At 41.1% G+C, this 22,791-nt stretch overlaps 1 protein-coding gene across 1 annotated transcript in view; it reads right to left on the reverse strand.

Moving 5' to 3' along the window:
• LOC145786816 (uncharacterized) overlaps positions 1 to 22,791 on the reverse strand; it is a 296,407-nt gene that overhangs the window by 14,742 nt on the left and 258,874 nt on the right. Inside the window, exons 63-68 of the mRNA XM_082598556.1 lie at positions 11,800 to 11,975; positions 7,526 to 7,681; positions 6,068 to 6,210; positions 4,206 to 4,336; positions 2,007 to 2,104; positions 1,292 to 1,430 (exon numbers count right to left, since the gene is read on the reverse strand). Of these exons, the coding sequence (XP_082454682.1) occupies positions 1,292 to 1,430; positions 2,007 to 2,104; positions 4,206 to 4,336; positions 6,068 to 6,210; positions 7,526 to 7,681; positions 11,800 to 11,975 (843 nt within the window). The remainder of the gene's footprint in view (positions 1 to 1,291; positions 1,431 to 2,006; positions 2,105 to 4,205; positions 4,337 to 6,067; positions 6,211 to 7,525; positions 7,682 to 11,799; positions 11,976 to 22,791) is intronic.

Consider the following 22,791-nt stretch of genomic DNA (forward strand, 5'->3'; position numbering starts at 1 on the left):
TTTCAGGCGTCTCAGTCTGCTTCGCCGTGGATTGCCGGTGGTGAGGGTGAAGCTTCGATTCCTGACAAGTTCCATAATCATATGGACCATATGTCGGTCAGGAAGCAGGCGAAGCAGTTTGTAAGTAAGGCCGCGATGCCACACAGTACGTAGGCAGCTGTGAGATCTAGAAAGACAGCGCCGGCCTTCTTTTTTGCCTCAAAGCAGTCCTCGATGTCTTGGGTCAGCAGTGTGACCTGATCTACGGTGGATTTTCCGCGCCGAAACCCAGCTTGCTCTTTTGGAAGGAGCGGGTCGATGATTGGGTTGACGTGGGCATAGATCAGCCTTTATAGGATAGCTGTTAGTGTTTTTTGACGTTTACTGCCGAATATTACACCCCAAAGGGGATAAATTGGTTTGGTGGAGACCTGTACCAGACAAAGTCACGAGGGTCATTCCTGACAAAGTTGTGTGTTAAAAATATTGCATCTATTCTATTCTGCAATCATTTTGGCTGGAATTACCCATGTTTTGGCTGGAATTATCCCAATCATTCGAAATTACTGCTATCTAGCACCTTGTGACTTTATAACATATGCCGTGCCTTTGCCAGAAAAACCGCAAATTAGACTCATTGCAACTACAACTGTTATGTGCATAGCCTTTTACTTCGCAACAGCTTTTGAGCCCCCCCAAGCTAAAATGTATAATTACGGGCCTGGAGTGGTATGTAAGAGTAGTAATGAAAATGTATAAGAAAGGTGAAACAGTAGTAAAACTCGAAAATGAAATGTTAAGTTGGTTCCAAGCAAAAGTGGTGGTGCCCCAAAGTGCAGTACTAACCCTTTCTCTTTGCAATTGTTATGGAGGCTTCAACAGAAGTTTGAGAGTTGCAAAACAAACCAAGCGGCTATTTATAACAAGTTTGCTGGACCAGAAGCTTCCAGAGATTAAGGTAAATATTACATAACAATTCAATCTTCTGGTCAACAACAAGAAGTTTTCAGAATGTTACAAAATTACATACACGAAATTCCAAGAAGCAGATTTCATAATAACAGATTGCGTAACTAAAGGTTACTATCGGTCAGTAATCGACGAAACACCACAACAGAATTACGCAATAGAATAGTTCACCCATTCCAGAACAAAAATGTAGCTTACCGCCCGAGCTACACGTATTTTTTGCAGTCTAAAATGTTTCCCAACCCATATGCTAGTGAAACATATTATTTTCAAACAAAATCAATTCTTAACCAAATAGAAACGTTTAAGATATTAGATTGTTATAAACAACTTAGATACCTACCCGCATCGTCACCATAAGCGGTGATCTGTAACCTGTTTCGCTGCTTCACGGTGAGGGCATTGTAGAGATTCTTTCTGGCGATGATCGCAGCCACATTGGTAACACCAGCAGCTCCTAACTGCGCCTCCGACATGGCGTTCTGCGGAAAAAGTCTACCAATAAACACGAGAAGTGGCTACGTCCTACGAGCTACTATAACCACCACACCCATTGGATATAACCAACGCAGTGCGGTCTAAAGTGTCATTTCATCGAACTAGATACCGCCTACAGGTTTCCAATGGGGTGATGTGTTGGCCACAACCTCACGATAGACCACGTCTGAAAACCAAGTTTGGTTTTGTGGGCATCACATTGTGATGGCCTTCAGCAACCAGCTGTTGTTGTGTAATAATACCGTAAAATTATAAAATAACATCTTGCGTTGATACCATTATACCCTAACATTTTCAAGTACATTTAGCATAAGGTGGAATGTTGGCCGTCAGGCTGGTCAGAGATTCCAAAAAATAGCGGTTTGAAATATCTCATGATCTCACGGTATTCTCTTTCGCAGGCATTAAATTGCATCCTCAAAGGTGGACTAAAAATATTAACTCGGGCATAGGCCTGAATACGAAAGTACAATTTTGAGAGTTTATTGAGTGATTGTGTTCTAAAAATGAAAACAATTGTCTCAGAAATAAACCGGTTTTATGTTTGTTATGCTTCTTACTTTAAATCTGAGAGGATCCACAAGCTGGATGGCACCAAGGCTAAGCAGCGGCATGTTTGCCACAGAAATCAATCTGAGGTCTTCTGTTTGCATACCAGCTGCGATATAATAAACACATGAACTGACAGAAAGCTTTTACATTGGTCATTTAAAAGTGAAAGTGGCATCAAGAATTCTTTCTGGCGATGAGGGCATTGTCAATAAAAATTGCACCAACAATAGCATCCACCGATAGTTTATTGTCGTTAACTGCGTTCAACTGAAAAAGTGCCATTAAGGATCATATATTCAATTGCCAAACTTGTTTTAACAATAAACTATCCCCGGAGACTTTTACAATTGTACGTAGTCGTAGATACTTAACCAAATTTGACACTAAAATGTACGAGACTTTGCTCATAAAATCCTGCAATCCTCGCCTCAATATGCTTCAAGAAGCCTATCGCCTCAAAGTTATTTTCAGCAGACGCCTCGTCTGCTATACGTCTTCACTTAATTGTGCGTCATGTGATATGTTTTTTATGCGTAATAAACCGTCGTGTGATGTGTCTCTGTGAATTTATTTTTTCAATTCATTGTATGTAGATCAGTCATGTATTATTCAATTTAACAACTTTAAGTTTAACTTTAGGAACGACGAAACTCTTTGGATAAACACGGGTAATTACTGAGTTCATTGTTATAAGGTATAAGATTAACAAGTTATCAATTTCACAATGTGATAGCGCCATCTCTGTCCTGAAATTGAACAATTATGTCACGTTATGAAAGAAGATGAATCAAACTCCATCCTGCTAACAACCTCCAACCCTGCTAACAACTTGCGCACATCTAAGAAAAGGAGTCATAAAATTTTATGGTTTAATCCTCCTTTCAGCTTACGTTACAAGTTGATAGCAACATTGGTAAGGAATTTTTCAGACTCATTTCCACCCACTTTTCGCCCCATCATAGATTACATAAAATATTCAACCGTGATACTATTAAGCTAAGCTATAGTTGTACTCTGAATGTTGCAAGCATCATATCCACCTACAATAAGGATCATATATTGCAGGCAGATAATAATGAATTATCTCAGCCTGGTTGCAATTGCAGGGTGAAACCAGGTTGTCCTTTGAATGGGCAATGCATGCAGAAGGCCGTTATTTACAAAGCCACCATTGATAACAGTCCAAAGGTTCTAAATTCCCTTGGCTGTTGTGAAACGACTTTTAAAAAACGTTTCTCCAACTACAAATGTTCCTTCTCGGATAGGTCTAAACTAAACAGCACGAACTATCTAAGGCGGTTTGGGACCTTGAGGACAGGGGCGTTGATCCTAAAATAGCATGGTCCATCCATAGCTGTGCTCAGCCTTACAGTGGAGGTGGTCGCAATAATTGTGGCCTCTGTCTCGCTGAAAAACTGGCCATTCTAAAGGCCGATTGTAATCACCTTCTAAACAAACGTTCTGAACTGGTGGGTAAATGTCGTCATCGCAACAAATTTAAACTCAAATACTTCGAAATAAAATAAATTTTGTTTGATTTCTACATGTAACTGGAGGTTATGTCATCTTTATTGCATTTTGCTTCTTTGTGACGTCACATGTGTTGGTATTAATCTGCTTGGCTTCCATTTTATTTTCAGGTATTACCGATTTGTTGCTTTTGCATATATTTCAGGACCTTCTGATGATCCTCCTTTTAAGGTGAAACAGGCTGTCAAGGGTTTAGAGACTAATAACTATATCTGATTTAATTCGCTCTGCTTGGCTTTTTACTTGGCATTGAGCACTTTTTGTAGTATTAACAGTATTTATTGTTTTATTATTCAATTTATGTACTGTATAAGATCAGTCATTTCTTATCGTACTTGATAAGGGCTGCATGTATATGGTCGAAAACGTTCTTAATTTATACTTGATTTCTCACTTTACTGTGTTATGTTAAATGCCGTGTGGTGGCTAGGTTGTATCTGTCTTAGCATGATCATTTGTCGTTTCTGCAATTATGACTACAATTACGTAAAATTTTCAATAAATCAAGTCGAATTTATTGCTAATCGTGCAATTGCAATTACTCAAACTCAAAAACTTCAGGTGTGTTACCAAAAACTTAAGAATTATATCATAAAAACCCATCAATGTTTTGAAAGTCACAGAATAATTAATATTCTGTGCATGTACTCCAGCAGACGACAGAGCAAACAACCGACCGGATATTGATCCCATCGCCTGCAAAAGAGCCCCATCTGGTTGACCGCTCTGAAGCTCCACCAGTGAATATAGCACATCTAGCTGGTCTCGACTGTAGCAAGTAATCTTCCCAATGTCCTTCAATGCGTCACTGGAAAGTTACGCATGTCATGTTAATCTGATGTGTCGTCTTCGCACTGCAGCAGTCAAATAGTAACGTAGTAACGTAGTGGTTCATAATCAGTTCTGTAACTAAAAATTGATAAAACAAATAGTTTTCATGCGGGATGGTGTAGTTAGGAAAACACCCTAAGATGGCTCACGTTACATGAGTGATGAGTTTGCAGCGGAAGCGTTGTTGTTAGCAAAGTGAATGCTACAAACTGTCAATCTTTGCATAGCTGCTTGATATAAGCATAGAAATGTATTCACATATCAGTATATACCGAGGAAAAAAATTTCAGGTTATAATTTGCATTTATTTTGACGTTTCGTCAATCAGACTCGACTGACTTCTTCAGGGGGATGGGTCAGGTAGTGAATACCTGTCTAGCATGGCAAAACACAGGACCATGTCGCTGTAAATCAACTAAACATGCAAATAAAATCAACTTCAAAACAAAATTATCGCGAGCAAATTTTACAACTCAAAAAGAAATTTAAATGTTATCAATCAACAAAAAACTTAAATAAGAGCAAAGAAAACAAAAATGCACTTTAAAATTTTATCTGAGCTTGTACAATTAATTTACCACACCTCTGTTGATTGAAATAATTGCTTTGTTTCTTTTGATGTTGTGAGCTTATTACCTCTGTTCTTCTCATACAATGTTTGCAGGTTACTTCCAAATTACTTACGCGAACGCACTGATGATGGCTATCTCTCGTCTTCGAGGATGATGGTCTTCGCAATAAGTCTTGCGAAGACGCCTGTGCGTGGGTTGGTTAACGTGGACTTGATGGCACACTCAACAAGCACACATAAACTTGACAAGGCCATCAGATTTATTAAATGGCAAGGCAAGCCAAGACGATTGGAGCTGGTGACATGCTGCAGTCTTCATCCGCCTTCACAGTCGCTGCTTGGTTGACATCATTCGCCTGTTCCGCCGTTGGGTACTTTGGACAACGTTTTGTCTGGCCTCTACCTTTCGACCAATCTGGCATGAGTAACCCTTCTGGGAGCAGTTAGCTCCGCCATTACAAATCTAGAGGTCACGGGGACACTGAAAATCTCTTATCACGTTAAGTTAGTAGTCCGATGAGAGAGACAACAACATGTTGGATTGGGAAACATGAAGTGTCTTTCAAATATCAACCCCCTGAAAAACCTACACTTTGCAAGTATGTCATAACTTCAGATCACAAAATAGCATGAATCAATGTTAAATTATTCAAGTTGAAAGTGATTATAGAAAACTTGGTTTACCAACTAAAAGCCTCATGCACTGTAATGAACCAAAATGATGGCAATGTTTTCCTGCCATTTACAAAAAAACTATTGTAAGTGCTTGTTTGGCGTATGTCAATTGGTTTCATACTGATTGCAAGCTGTGCAGTGTGCAGAGGTATGCGGAGAACTTGATTCTTCATGACTCATTCTGGTCACTCTCCCTCTTTGCTCCTATTTTAGTTTGCATGTTAGTTGTTTTACTGCAACATGGTCCAGTGTTATGTCATACTAGACATGTAGTAATTAACTGATGTAGTCCCCTGAAAAATCAGTCTTGTTTGATTGACAAAACGTCAGAATGAATGCAGATTATCACCTGAAAAACCTTGTGATAGCTCAACTTAATTTACAGCAGAAAAGTGTATCGTGTTATCAAGACTCTTTGTATTAGTAGTTTTGTAAAGCCTTCTATTTATAAAGCTGCAGCACCTGATAACTTGTCCAGGCAAGGAGAACATGTTGTTATCATCCATCCCACAGAAGATATTTCCTAGCCCAGCTAGGTCCTGCGCGGTTAGGGCTTCGGCCGTTTTCCCTTTAAGCCCCATAAAGCGATCAAAGGCTGAGGTGCGCTGAACATCAGCAAATTAAGAAAACAAGTGAGTTAAAATAACCTGTAGAAAAATACATATCTGTGTTCTCAACACTATGACATTCATCGCGCGCTGCGCTGCTCAAGCGCTTAGCAGGCTCCAGCTGAAGAGCAAGGGTTGACACTTTGCGTATAGCAGTCCTCGCCCTCGTCTACTCCTCAGCAGAGTACTGCGCAGTGACTGCAGTATGGACCTATGTTTGGTACCGCAGTCTCACTGCCACAACATCGACACTAACATAAACAGCGCTCTACGCGCAGTGACCGGATGCCTGCGTCCCACACGATTGGACAATCTTCCCATTCTCACAGGCAAACAACCTGCTGAGTTTTGTCGCGAAGAAGCCACTCTGTCTCTCGATCGATGGGCATTGGAGCCCAACCTTCTTTTCCATTCCAAGATCTCTGTTCCCCCAAGATAACACCCCCGTCGATTGAAATCACGACACCCATTTGTGTCAGCTGCTCAACTTTTGATTAACAAAGCTGATGGACAAAATATCTCTGCGGCTAATTGGGCGGACCATAAATGGAACTCTCAATGGAAGTCAAACACCACCAGAATCCATTCGTTCATCTCCGATTCCGACACTCGTCCCATCGGCATGACAATACAAAGACAAGTGTGGGTGCGCCCCAATCGTCTCAGTTCTGGCGTCGGGTTTTCCGCTCAACCATGCACCAATGTGAATCAGCTTCATTCTCTACTTGTGAATGTTGTGCTGCGGAACAGACCGCAGACCACATCATCAACAGTTGCACCATCTTCAAGCCACCAAATGAACAGGCAGGTCTACGTGTCTTGGATGATGAAACAAAAGGCTGGCTGCTCTCTAGTAGCCTTCCAGTGTAGTCCGGGAACATCGTGAATCTGGGGTGGTAAAAGGATAGACCCTCGGCCCCAGAGGTTCACACGACGATGATGAACACTGTGATTTGTAAGCCCAAGTGGGGATACAGTGTGTTTTATACATAAAAATGTACTATACCATTACAGTACTTCAATAAAGAAAACAAAACATATACGGTAACAGACATACAGAATAATATTACATGTAACAAAACCACAGACAATGCTAAAGATATTTTAGCCATCATCAGTCAAATTGAAAGTCAACTAGTTTCTCCGTTGTATACATTCAATCAAATGCAGAAACTCACTGAGTAAACACCAAGCGATTTTAACGTCTCTCTTGCTGGGCCAATTCTAAGTAAATTGAATAGCTACTGTATTTCGATAGTTGGCCTATTAGACTGAATCAGCCATCCAGTGAACTGATAGGCGTCTCGCTGACCTGTCTGTGGCTCCATCGAACTTCAGACAAAGAGGTGGTCGTCTCCAAGCTCGATATGTCAAGTGATGATATCTGAGCAGCAGTCAACTCAGTCAGGATATGCTTGGCATCCGCCACAACTGATGTCGACCACGAGCTCATCCGCAAGGCAAGAGCCTGTATAACATGAAGTGTGGAGATGCCGTTATGCCTGGCGGTTTTCAAAGGTGTACAACAGAGTGGGATTCATTACAATAATGACATTTTTTGTTGTTGTCTAATTGCAATTAAAAAAAAAATTGGTCGAAATTGCAAATTACATTGAGTAAGTTGCACGCATGATATCAGTACTTTTTTTGAGCCGCTAGTTGGGATTTAAAAGGAAATTGCAGATTGCAATCTAATCTTTATCAAATAGAATTTTACTTGTCTTTGATAACATCAAACAGTCAAAAAATTACCGATGAACATCAATATTGAAACATTTAATCTAAAACGTGTAATTCAGTAAGGTTGTTGTAATTCAGTATTCACCTCAGAAAATTGAGATATTTCGGACACTTAACAAGAAGCAACTCGTTGGAAAATTCAATGTTGACTGGGGTGGTGCAAGGCAAACGAACATAAGGACGACAAAAAATGAAATATTTTGACAATAAGCAAATTACGGAAATAAAAAGCATGCAAGAAGCACTAATAAAAACAAAAGACAGAACAATATGGAGGCAGTTCATAAGGGAGACCACAGCTAATCCAACATGATCAATCTGTTGAAGAATTCAGTACATTTGGGAGTAACTGTAATTTGAAAATTTTAGAACAATGTAATTATAAATTTTGATAGGGTTTTGTTTGTTTGTCGTATCCAGGCTAACGCCCGGTGATCGAAGATTTAAATTACGTGAACGGAAAGGCAAGGAAGTCAATCATCGCGACCACCTTCAGACATGCCTTTGAGTGTCTTACCAAAGACACAGCCGCATGCTCTACAGCGGTGTCGAACCGGCGCCCTTTCGAACGTCGTTCCAGGGCTCTCATCACTCGGCAATGTAGCCGACATTTGATAGGGTGGTTATAATAAAATTGTAACATAATTGGACTGAAAACTATGTAGTTGATCTAACTCTGGGCTACGTCGTCGTCGTGTGAGCCTCTGGGGCCGAGAGTCTATCCTTTTACCACCCCAGATTCACGATGCTCCCGGACTACACTGGAAGGCTACTAGAGAGCAGCCAGTCTTTGGTTTCATCATCCATGACACGCAGACCTTCCACTCCGTTAGGTGGCTTGAAGATGGAACAGTCATTGATGATGTGGTCTGCGGTCTGTTCCTCGGCACCACATTCACAGGAGGAGAAAGAGGCCATTCCCCATTGGTGGATGGTTGAGCGGAAAAGCCGACGCCCGTACGGAGACAGTTGAGGCGCACCCATGCCTGTCTTGGTAGTGTCAGGCCGATGGGGCGTGTGTCGGCGTCGGGGATGAACGAATAGAGTCTGGTGGCGCTTGACTTCCATTCAGAACTCCATTTATGGTCCGCACAAGTAGCCGCAGAAATGTCTTGTACATCAGCTTCGTTGATCAGAAGTTGAGCGGCTGGCACGAATGGGTGTCTTGATTTCAGTCGATGGGGTGCTCGTTTGGGGGAGCAGAGATCTTGTGGTGGAGAAGGTGGTTAGGCTCCAGTGCCCGTCGACCGAGTGGCTTCTTCGCGACGAAGATCAGCGGGTAGGATGCCAGCGAGAATGTGGAGATTGTACAATGGTGTGGGACGCAGGCATCCGGTCACTGTGCGCAGAGCGCTGTTTATGGCAGTGTCGATGTTATGGCAGTGAGCACTGCGGCACCAAACAGGTGCACAGTACTCTGCTGCTGAAGAGTAGACAAGGGCTAAGGCTGCTATACGCAAAGTGTCAGCCCTCGCCCCCCAGCAAGAGCCTGCCAGGCGCTTGAGTAGCGCAGCGCGGGATGCAAGTTTCTTCCACAGTGACACCAAATGGTGGCGGTATGTGAGCGATCTGTCCAGTGTTACCCCAAGATATCTTGGTTCGGGGCAGAAGGACAGAGGTTTTCCGTTGTTGTGGACGTGTAGCTCACGATCAGCTTCCCGATTGTGGAGGTGGAAAGCTGCTGCCACAGTTTTGGTTTCGCTGAGTTTCAGTCGCCAGTTCTGGAGATAGGCTGAGAGAGTTTTCATGTCCTGGCTCAAGGTGTCTTCTAGATTTTCCCACGATTTCTTGGCTACGGCTGGGTTGGACGGGCTGGACTGGACTTCTGGGCTACAACCGATTCATCATCAGTTGTCATCTCCGCCTGCAGCAGATTGCACATCAACATGGGTTATTTGCTTCCAAGAGTGGCGATTTTGAGCCAACTCGCCCAGTGTCGCCAAGTTGAGTCCGGTCCATGATTGGATGTTGTCTTGCCATCGTTTTGGTTGTCTGCCACGTTTTCTTTTTCCTTCTACTTTGCCTTCTGTGCAAACTTTGCTGATTCCAAATTGTGATCTTTTAGTGTGGCCGAACAGTTTTCAAACTTTTGATTTTATTATTGCTGCAATTGGATGTACAAAATACAAAATACAACAGTCTCACAAGTAAATAGTTTCAACTATCTGGGTTCTATGGTCACTTCGAATGGTCGATGCTGGAGCGACGTAAAATCAAGAATTGCACAATCCAAACAAGCTTTCATCAAAATGGACAAAATACTGAAATCTAATTCAATCTCTCTAAACACTAGAATAAGAATTTTACATGTGTACATTTGGTCAGTTCTGCTATATGGCTGTGAATCCTGGACTGTATGCCCGAAGATAGAGAAGAAGATCAACAGTGCTGAAATTTGGTTCATTCGTAGAATGATGGGAATTAACTGGATGGATAAAATCACTAACGAAGAAGTGTGGAGACGCTCTGGGTGCACCCCTGGCGTCCTCATCACAACTATCAAAAAAAGGCAAATGACATTTATCGGGCATGTCTACCGCAAACGCGGAATTGAACACTCGGCAATGATGGGGCGATTTCCTGGTCAGAGGCACCGGGGACGTCCACGTTTGGAAATCCTCAAAAATCTTTCAACATGGACAAACCAAAATTTTGAAAACCTAATTAGAAGTATGGACAATCGATCGTTGTGGAGACTCACGGTAGCCGACGCCTTATTCAGGCATGGCCGATGATGATGATGAATTGGATGTAGTTTTGTCATAGTTAAAAGATCTTCTGTTTTCGTGTGGTCAAGTAGCCTTCTGTTGGTCATGCTTCTCATGATGTGATTTTGGAAGGTAGTGAGTTTTTTCATTGTTGATGATGTCCAATGTAAGCATTCTAGACTGTACAGCACGACTAGTAAAATTTTTGATTTCAGTTTGATTGGGAGTCTATTGGATGTTAGAATCTTTTTGTTCTTTTCAAATGCTGCCCAGCCTAATCCAATTCGGTGTTGCACTGCAGTCTTTCCATCGTTGGTCGCGGATAGTCGGTGGCCAAGATATATGAATTCTGGTACTTGTTCTATTAGTTTTCTGTAGAGAGTCAGATTGAGTGTGTTGTTAGTTTTATCGGTTGTCATACATTTGGTTTTGGACACATTTATTTGGAGGCCGAACTTAGCAGCATTTTTTGACAGGGCATCTAGGTATTCCTGCATTTTCAGTTTAGAATTATTCAAAATGGCCATATCGTCTGCGTAGCTTAAGTTGTATATTACATGACCACCGATGGTGAATCCAGTTGTACAGTATTCTGTTTCTGAGATTATTGCAGCCAGATTACCAGTCATTTAATTCAATTACCACATTACCAAAACCGATTACCAGTCATTTAATTCAATGTGTCGCAAAATATGCGGCTGGTTTCGGCAGCTTTCAAGCTTCCGGGGTGCATGACAATTGCCTACACCAGAACAAAGCGAATCTTACCTCAGCGTTTACAATGGATACAGGCTGTCATCTGACAATATACGATTGTATGCTTTGCAAGTATTTCAAGTAATTGAACACAATCATCAGATCAAAGAAACTACTTTGTCGCCTTAAAGGCTATTGTTGCAACAGTTGGGTGTTTATATCTGCACTGTTAATCTGAAAGCTTGGCATAGAAATTTTGAAGGGTGGATAGCTTTCGGGACAAGAGTGGAAAGTACATAAAATGGTGGATTTTTCTACCCTTTAGATTAATCCACCCGAAAAGGGGGAAGGGAATGTATCATTGCTATCTTCCATCGAGTTTCTATAAAAATAATCTAATAAAAAGAAAATTAGAAAAGTCATGGTTGAATGAAAATTATACCTCATCAATCCTTTCAAGCAATACTGCCTTCTGTGCTGAGCTCCAGTCCTCTACACTCCCCAACGTATCTAGTGCAGCTACCACATCACCGTTGGAGATCCGCTTGAGTTCTGTCACGCTCCACATGCTGTTACCACTCCCAAGTGACACTATCACGTCATAGGTGGGTGTTCGCGCTGGCAAAAGAAACAAAAGAAAATTTAAACAAGTTGAGTCTTCTATTCAATTATGTGTCTCCACGAGTGTATCGCTTTATTAGCAATACCACTTCGTACGAGGAAGCTAAGCTTCAACTTGAACAAATTTTCGTTCAGCCAAAAAAACGAAATATATGCTCGCCATGTACTCGCAACTCGAAATCAACACAGTTCCGAAACCATTACCGCATACTTGTGTGCATTACAAGAGTTATGTAAAGACTGCCATTTTCGTCAAGTCTCAGAAAAAGAATACGAAAACGAATATATTAGAGATGCATTCATAAGAGGAATACATTCTTCGTGGATCCGTCAGAGGCTCCTAGAAAATAAAACACTTTAAGTGAGATGACGGATCAAGAAAAATCCTTAGAAGCAGCTATAAAGGATTCGCAATCTTATGCAACTCACAACGCTATTAATGCCACCTATCCCGAAGAATCAGTCGTGGAAGATGTTTCAGAAATCAGTTTGTCGGCTTCTGTCATTAAGGAATAGTGTATGTTTTGTGGGAGAGCAAGACATTGCAGATCTGTTTGTCCAGCTAAAGAAGCACATTGTTTCAATTGCCAGAAATTAGGACATTTTGTTAATGTTTGTCGTGCAAAGAAAAGTGCTAATGTTATGAAAACTAAACCAACTAAAATATCTGCTTCCATTTATTATTCTACAATCGGAGCTAGTTTCAAACACTATCCTGCACCAAGACGTACACTGGGATCTGGGGAAGGTTTTGTTCCTAGTTCTCTTTCAAAGGCGGCGGCCCCTGTTGTACTGGGCGACAAAACTGTTTCTGCGTTATTTGACAGCGGAAGTTCTGAGAGTTTCATTCACCCTCGCATCGTAAAGTCCCTCAATCTCAATTTGGTCCCACAAAGGAACACTATAGCTTTGGCGTCTTCGAAATGTTCCGCTGAACTTTTGGGTTATGTGACAGTAGACGTCACCTACCAAAACCACGTATACCCAGGTATGAAGCTCGGTGTTCTCGACGCCTTATGCGCGGATGTCATACTCGGATTAGATTTTCAATCTCAACATGAAAGTGTGATATTTCATTATGGAGGGAAGAAGCCGAGTGTTTCTGTGCCTGTGTGCAGCTTTACCTTTTTGAAGATTAAACATCTAACCCCAGACTGTCACCCCATCGCTACGAAATCACGAAAATACTCTCTAGATCAGTGGTTCCCAACTCGTTTTAAAAGCGACCCATTTAAAAAAAAATCAGTTCGGTAAATCTTGCGACCCAAGCAAATTGTCGTAATATTTTAAAAGCCGTACAAGATTGTGTTGCAAACAAACAGCACTACAAAAGCATTAACTTTTTCCGAAAATAATATGTTTATCAAATCACTAATGAGATAGCTGTGCTGGCTTGCTGTCAGTGAGTTTTTGAAATCGAGGCGTTATTTTGCTTAGGCATAGCCGCATGTCGGCTTTAACTTCCAGCCGGTTTCGCTGTTCAGTTTTCAATACACACATGGCGGTAAATCCAATCTTACAAAGCCAAGTTGTTGCAAATGGAATCTGTATTTGAATCCCTAATTGTGAAACTGTGGGATACACTTTGTATATGGAAGCCCAAAAGTGGATGTTTGCAGAATCTTTGGGGTATTTGTCTTTGAAGGACGCAAAAGAAATACGGTTCGCTACGTCTGTCGTTATGTCCATAAACTGTTCTGCAACATGGATGGAAAGTTGAGGCAGATCTTTTCCAACAAATGGATCAATTATCCAATCATTTTGGTTATTAAGTGTTAGAGATTCTCCATAGTAGTGCACAAACTTTTTGGCAAACTGTTCCAGGTGTCTAATTATATCGTTTGCTTAATATCAACTTCATGGCCACAGATATATTGCGTTAGCTGAGGAAATATATCGTACTCATCTCTGGTGACATAACTTTTCCAGAATATGAGTTTTTGTGTTAAGCAGAAACTTTTGCGGCGCTATCAATCACAGTAAAACCGTTGCCTTGCATATATAAATTTAGAGAATTCAGAGAGTCAAATATATTTGGCAAGGTAAGCAACTTTTGCCTTGGAATCTTCTTGCAAAAACTTCTCAGCTAATCTCACACAGTTCTGTTGCCTCAGGAAAATAGCAATCTCCTCCCGCGAGTTACAAACTCGCTTCAGGACACGACCTCGTGACAACCATCGCACTTCTGAGTGCAACAGCAATGCTTGATAATAATCAGAATCCACAAAGACGAAAACAAATACCGATTTAGTAGACTTGTTTTGATGAAGTTTACACCCCAGTCAGCAAGGGTTCGTGGGGCCCACGTGGGATTTCCATGGGCATTCGTGGGCTTGTGGGCTTAAGGTGAGTTTATCTGATGTTTCCGATTAGGCCCCAAGTGCGCGGCCTACTTCATATTTTTTTCTTTACAACCGATTCCCGACATCTTTTATTGAATTTATCTTAATAATGTTATCATATCATGAAAATGTATCTGGGAATTTATTTTCATTTCTTGAAATAAACTTTCTGAGCTTTCTGTGGGCATGAAGTGGGCTACCCACCATGATAAAAAATTATAAAATATACGTTCGCACCGGTCCATTATGCTATATTAAAGTGCAATAATCATAAAAATTGAATATATACAACGATACAATGCGACGGCGGTTTACATTTTAATAATGGTTTCATGGTAGGCTGCCCACCCATTAGACGTAGGTGGGCTGCCCACTTGGGACATTTCTGCAAACCGTGGACACATAGGTACTGGGGCCCACGCAATACAATGTGAGTAACCCATATGCAGCCCAAGTGGGCCCCACGAACCTTTGCTGACTGGGACACTTCACATCATTCAACACTTCGTGCTGCTCTTGAGACAGCTTTTTTGCAGCAAAGGCCTCTCTGTGGAGAAAGCAATAAGTCCATACAGCACTTGGGGCTTGTCTTTGATGCGTTTTACCACACCAGACTATGCGTGGTCCAACGTGTGGAAAACTTTGTCCGACATAGCGTTCGTGACATATATACCACGTTACAATATATTAGTGCACGTTACAATATATACCGTACCCCGTAACTTTGTCAAGTTAATTTATTATATGTTTGTTACGAAAATTGTTAAAACTTCTTGCACTACGATCATGCTACAAAGCTTTCCGATGTCTCGACATGAAACGCTTCATGACTTGTGTTTATATTTTCCAGTTTTGTGATCGATCTCTTCACGTTTTAAATTTTTTTTATTGTTATTTTTTTCGCCCAAGATACAATATGCCTGAAAAACAAGCGACCCAAAAAATTATCAGGCGACCCAACTTTGGGTCGCGACCCATGAGTTGGGAACCACTGCTCTAGATGATCGGACATTCATTCGCAGAGAAACCACTCGTTTGTTGCCAGAATCAATCATTGAAGAAAATCAGTCACCTTAAAGAGCTCAAGTCGTGGTTGTCAAAGGACAAAACAGCAAAAAAGGTTAGCAATCGACTACTCACAAACTTTAAATAAATTCGCCTTTCCGTTGCCTAACATGGGAGAATTAGTAAATTAAATTGCTCAATACCGAGTTTTCAGTACGGTCGATCTAACTAGTGCGTACCATCAAGTCCCTCTTCAAATAGAAGATCGAAAATTTACGTCGTTTGAAGCGGTAGCCACTTTAACAAGTCGAAATTCTGCCACTGAAAATGACTAGAATGAAACCGCCAACCAATCATAAGCTACGGTTTAAGTGACGTAAAAAATGGCGAAAAGAAGCCACGCGTCATTTCATTGACGCGGGTTCGATTCCCACCACTGCTATTGCTTTTTTCTTCTGTAATTATACCAAATAATGTTCAAAACAAGCATTAACTCTCTGGCTGAGTGCTAGAAGGGTTACAATTGGACGGTAGCCTCTTATAACATGTTCTGATTGGTTGGCGGTTGCATTGTAGTCATTCGCAGTGGCAGAATTTCGTCTTGTTAAAGTGGCTACCGTTTGAAGCAGATGGCGGTTTATACCAATTTACAAGGCTGCCGTTCGAAGTCACTAACGGAGTAGCTTGTTTTCAACGAGTAATCACTGAAATCATCAAAGAAAAACATTTAGAAGGGGTCTACCCATATTTAAACAACATAACTATCTATGGACATAATCAAAACGATCACGACAAGAACCTCAGGAAGTTCATGGAAGTTTCCAAGAGAAAAGGAATCGTTCTCAATGAAGCGAAAAGTATTTGGACCACAAGGAAGTTACCTATACTTGGCTACGAAATTTCTGAAGGTGAGATCAAACCGGACCCGGACAGACTGGAACCCTTATGTCAAATGCCTGTTGTTTAAGTCGTTGTTTGGGATTTTTTTCTTATTATTCCAGGTGGATACCCCGTTTTTCTCATCGCATACAAAAACTCGCCAAATGTAAATCGTTTCCTTTAGATGAAACAGCCAAACGAACATTTGAAAATCTTAAACGAACTATTGCCGAAGCTGTGGTAATAGCTGTAAACAAAAAATCAACTTTTGAAATTGAGACAGATGCTTCAGAGAACGCCCTGGCTGCCACCTTGAATCAAGAAGGAAGACCTTTTGCTTTCTTTTCACGGACACTTAGAGCAGTGGTTCTTAACCTTTACTAACCTACCGAACCCTTACGTTAGTCTGCAAGCTTTCGTTGAACTCCAAACTTTCGGTGAGTCACAAAAACAAAAATCTAGGCTACCACATTTAATAGTAATACATTAATGAATCAATGAGACTTCTGTTGTCGTTTTTCAGAGACCAATAGTGAGATTCGAGGCTTTGACTCGAAAACAATAATTCTCATGTCGTTTTGGCATGCAAGCCGGTATCGTTTTTGTTTTGCTTTAACATCCACCAGAATAGAATACGTATGCTCGGATCAGGCCCGTAGCCAGCCGGGGGCCAGGGGGGGCCTCGCCCTCCTGGCAAAATCCCAACACTCTCGAGCAACAGCTACAATTATAATGATTTTGCCCATCTTTCACGTTGCAGAGCTCCAACCTAGGCCCAATTAACTACAATTGTTTTGTTTAGTTAACAGCTAAGATGATTAAACAATTTCTCCCCCTCCCTACCCCCTCCTTTGGCAACCTCAACATGTTCAATTCAACCAAGGCCACCACGTGTTAGGTTGGTAGAAAAATTGTCAGAAACTGTGCAAAATGAAAATGTTTTGGGAAAGAATGATAACCTAACAAAGAGGGAATGGTTTTCCAGCAGGCCTACAAACCGGTAAAAATTAGGCTATTTGATATCAGCTATCGCTTTTCTCGGTACGGTACCATTCCTAATTCTAAGGGTCAGTGATAACCAATTAGTGCAGTGATACACCAAATTTGTGCAGTGATAAATCGCAAAATGTGCAGTGGTAAAGCAAGTGGTTTTTGAAGACAACGCATAGGCTACAAAATATAAACCCGTAATCTTTTAAGCAGTGTTTATTTTTTCTCTTCAAGTGTAAATAGATTTTGTTTCTAGTTTTCTGATCTGTGAAGTGTTCAACCTTGCAGCAGATATTGCTACATTTGGATCTGGCACTGACGTTTGTGAGTGTGGATTCTCAGTGATAACAAGGGTTGACGCTCCCACTTGACTAGACGGAGCATGTTACAACCAAGACAGGCAAACTTGGTTCTTATGGCCTTTGAACATTCTGTATCAAAATCTATCGATTTAGACTTGTTTGTGAGACGGTTTGCATCCAAACATCCGCGACTGCAATTGCAATAGACTAGCTCACGGTTTATAGGCGGAATGTAATCATATATATCAAAATCCTCGGCACTAGTTTCATCGAGCCAGTTAAACTTGTTGCTCATAACAAGTACCGCCATTTATACAACAAGTCAACAATTGCTGTGTTATGTTGGTCATTGTAATATGGTTGCCGTGATTTAACTAGCGGATAAAATAAGAGAGCAGTGTTGGTCTTAACACTAATCTGATATATTGCAATGTTTGTGGATACCGGTATTTAAGAGGTTAAAATGCCAAAATCATTAAAAACATTTCGCCCCCCTAACAAAAAGTTGGCCCCCTTGCTCTGCGGTCTGGCTACGGCTCTGGCTCGGATAAATAAGTGGTTACGAATGGCATGAGAACTTCAAGGGCAACTTTTGTAGTAAGAGGATAACTTTCCATTTGTTGGCACCAAAACGATCGAAGATTTGTTGTGTTAAGTTTCTTTTTTACATCTCGCTTTGTTGAAGCTCGATGATGCCATCTAAGTAATGACTATTTATATCTGGTGTTGAAGTATCCTAAGCAAGTGGTTGACGTATCCATGCTGGATAGTACGTTTGTTCAAGAAAGTAGTTTTGAAATAAATTTTGCAACTTCTGCAAATGCTCTGTAAATATTGGCTTTTAAAGCCTCTTAAGTCTTAACTTCTGCAACTTCGCAATTAATTGCTGTATCGGAACTACTTGTTACCTCGTCCAGACGTGGAAAGTTAGCGAAGTTGTTATTTTCCAATCGCTGCCACTACAGCTGCAATTTCCTCTGAAAAACACTCATTTACTGATTTAGCTTCTATTGGCCTACATTTTACTCACTCCTTGCAGTTGGTAATTCAGCTGATTGAGAGCACCAAAGATGTCAGCCAAATAAGCCAGAGTAAGGATAAAACTTGTCCTCAAAGTGTTTTGAATGCCAATGGTTGTGACTTTTCAAGAACTCCAATAATTCTGTACTCAAAGCAAAAACGCGATTCATCTCTTTCCCCCCTCGATAGCCATCGTACTTCAAAAATATTTCCAAAAATATTCGCTGATATAGCCTACCATTTGTAGGCCTGTGTTAATGTTTCAGAGGACGTTCGCGCTGAACCCCTGAAACAGCTTCGTCGAACCCCAGGGGTTCGATCGAACCCTGGTTAAGAACCACTGACTTAGAGGCTCAGAACTAAAGCATGCAGCTGTGGAAAAAGAAGCACAGGCAATTGTAGAAGCTGTTCGCCATTGGCGCCATTACCTGGCTTGTCGTCATTTTGTTTAAAAACTGATCAAAGAAGTGTTACTTTCATGTTTGATCAACGACACAAAGGTAAAATCAAAAGTGACAAAATTATGTGATGGAGACTTGAACTGGCTGGATACCTGGTTACGAGAGTAGGGGCTCAATGCGATCCTGCAATCCCTCCTCTTCCTGCCTTAACCATGCTTGCAATCGTTTCTGGTATTTTTATTTATTGCGTATGATTTAATTCAGTGAGTTGGCATAAAAGCTGAAATTTTGTACACACTTAATTCTAAACGATTTAACTTAAATCCAAAATCGAACATTCCTCTAGCTTGCTTTACTAAATACTGAACCCAACACAAAGGCAAAATTGTGACCAGAAACAACGGCTCCCGGCACGCAGCAAAAAGCGACAATCAGTTGTGAAATCTCTTTGCAGCCAGGCAAGCCACATCACGCAGAACACAAAAACAACGCAAATTCAATGTCAACAAAATTTCATTACAATTTCAATGCTAAACAAGAGGGCAATTGACCCGCCGGAACAATACCATTTCGACATCATGCATAAACCAAAAAAGGACAATGTAGCTCCAGATGCTCTCAAGGATGTCGTGTGCTCTTCCTTCAAGTGAAACCTTGTACAAAATACATGATAGCTTGAATCATCCTGGAGTTACAAGACTGGCCCACTTCGTGCAGGTGCGTGATCCGCCTTATTCAATGACAATGTAAAACAAACTGTAGGTGATTGCAGAATATGTAGTGAACTGAAACCTCGTTTTCACCGCCCAGACGAACGACACCTGGTGAAAGCAACGCAACCATTCAAACGTTTGAGCATATATTTTAAAGGACATCTCCCATCTCGTAATCGTAACAAATACTTCTTGTGTGTCATCGACGATTTTTCTAGGTTCCCATTTGCCATACCCACTCCCATTATGATCACTGAAAAAGTGATCGAAGCGTTAACTTCATTGTTTGCCGTTTTTGGAATGCCTGGTTACATACATTCTGATCGAGGGTCTTCTTTTATGAGTCAAAAACTAAAACAGTTTTTGTTGGAAAGACGAGTAGCCACAAGAAGAACCACGCCGTACAATCCTGCTGGAAACGGACAAGTCGAGAGATGCAATGGCGTTATTTGGAAAGGTAGGCTATTCAACTAGCTCTAAAGTCGAAACGCTTACCTACTGAGTGCTGGCAGGATGTTCTTCCTGATGTCCTACATTCGATGAGATCACTCTTATGCACAGCTACTAACGTCACTCCACATGAGAGACTTTTTAACTTTGTTCTCAGATCTACAAGTGGATATTCAATGCCTACGTGGTTGTCGACTCCGGGCCCGGTGCTTCTTAAACGCTATGTACGAAAGTCTAAAAACGACCTGTTAGTTGATGAAGTACAACTCAATGAAGCTAATTCACATTACGCTCGTGTAGAATATCCAGATGGACGAACCTCAACAGTAGCTACAAAGCATTTAGCATCGTATGGAGGATCTTCCAAAAAAACTGGAGATCATACCCAATTGTGACAAAGTGTGTGCTGCAGACAATGAAGATGACCATGAAGAAAATACTACCAGTAGTAGTAAAGTCGTCGAACAAACTGACTTCATCGAAACTCCTCCAGGAGCATCGGAATTAAATAATGCACCGATTTTGTCTGAAGAAGCTGTCGCTCCAATTACTGATACACGGCCTGAGACTGGGACGATCTAACAGAAGGGCGAAGTGTTGTCGCACCAGAAACATTACGTCGATCTACTCGTGAACGACGCCCCGTTGATCGTTTAACGTATTATTAGTTATTGTCAAGTTTTTGTTTGTATGCATTGCTTTCATTTTAAAGTTTGGGAGAATGTTGTACAACTATTGATTCTCTCTTCTGATTGGTTGTGTTTAATTGATCTTGCGTGCTCTGTGCACAGTCGACGTGTTGGCTTCAGGCGTGATTCGCGAAGCTCTTGTTCACATTTCTCTTTGTCCACTTTTCAGTTGTGTTGTGAACCAGCTCAGTGGCCGAGTGGTTTCGCCTTCGGCTCTGGTGCTGGTAGATCTGAGATCGATTCCAGGTCGGGTCAAACCGAAGACTTTAAAAACGGTACCGATTGTGTTCTATCCTGCATAGCGCAGTGAGAATGAGTCGGGTAATAATGTGATAACATCGTAAACCTGATACAAATTAAAAATGAGCCCTGTCGCTAAAAGACCTTAGCTGTTGTAGAGCGACAATAAATAAAACCATAACATTATTATTAGTTGTGTTGTGAGGGTTGTGTAAAGTTTAGGTGCTAACTTTATGTTTAGCTATGTTTTATAAAGCCTTTGTTATGGTAAACTTATTAAGTAAATAAAATATGTCACCCTACCTACATGTTCAGAAATTATTTTAATTCTTCTCGTAGTTCAAAAACTCTTTCTAAAACACTGCCCTTGGACAGCCAACGGACTCGAGTATAAATAAAGTGACTTGCGTTCTTCTCAGACTACACGCTACTAGGTCACCTCCTGATGTTAAGGATGATGCCCGGCTTTTATTACCGACGTTCGTCAGTCAGCACGACTGACTATCAAGGGGGCTGAAACAGGTAAACAGGGATTCAAAAAGGATCAAGGGATTCTTGCTACTTTATTCATTTTGTCAGTATGTTTCTGTGTAGTGCCATTTGTTGCTGAACAGGTTGTGTTTACCTGTTTCAGCCCCCTTGATAGTCAGTCGTGCTGACTGACGAACGTCGGTAATAAAAGCCGGGCATCATCCTTAACATCATCCTTTTATTGCCGGGCATCATCCTTGAAAAACCAACCATACTTGAAAAACCTTTGTTAAACTGGCGGTTTGACGCGAATGTGTTTTTACTTCTGGCTGTTACCTCCTTTGTAAATTATCACACCATATAGAAAATGGCTGTTAGCCTATGTCCCAAGACATACCCTTGGTGGGGTGAGTACAACAAAAACCTATCCTAGATAGCAATTTTTCTTTTGTTCATTCTGATATCTGCACACGTTGAACCGACGTAAACAAAGACTGGTTTGGTAACCAGGATTAACATCTGGGCAATAAAAACAGACTGTTCACCAGGCATTCGATAAATAAAGTGACTTGGGTTCTTCTGGTGATTATAGAGCTTTTGTTGCCGGAGTTACGTCAGTCCGCACAACTGACTATCAAGGGGGCTGAAACAAGTAAACCCAACCTGTTCAGTAACAGATGACACAACACAAAAACATACTCTCGAAATGAATAAAGTAGCAAGAATCAGAGTTAAAAAACGCAACAAGATTACCGCTCAGTTTAATTGATAACGCAGTGATGCCTAAAACAGTAGGCTACTATCCGGCAGCGTAAATATATCTCTTCAACGTCAAGAAATGTTGAAATAATACGAGACAAGACAGAAATAGAACTAGCAATTACAACGATTGTGAAAAAGCTCTGAGCAAAGGAAAAAAATAAACGCAAAGTCAAAGTATTTTTTTGTATACAGAGGGAAAGCTCTGACCATCATTCTGGTTAAGAACACGTCGTGCCTTTTGGTTTATGTACCAACTTTCTGTATAATCCTTTTCAGTTCTAAGAATAGCAGCGTTGGTCCAAATAATTTTAGTCTGAAATTATAGAGTGTTTGCAAAGAGCGGATTTCTTCGGACGTTGAAATTTAAAAGCTCTTTGGTGCTCATTGATTCTTGATTTAAGATCACGTTTAGTCTGTCTTTAGATTAAATCACAGTCATGACACGGAGCTTGGAAGATCCACCCAGAAACTTCATCTTCTTTCATGGGGGTCTTTAGCCGAGGGAAGGTATTTACTTATTGTAAGATAGGGTTTCATCGCGACCTTTAT

This window comes from Aplidium turbinatum, chromosome 17 (assembly GCF_918807975.1).
Source record: "Aplidium turbinatum chromosome 17, kaAplTurb1.1, whole genome shotgun sequence".
Lineage (NCBI taxonomy): Eukaryota > Metazoa > Chordata > Ascidiacea > Aplousobranchia > Polyclinidae > Aplidium > Aplidium turbinatum.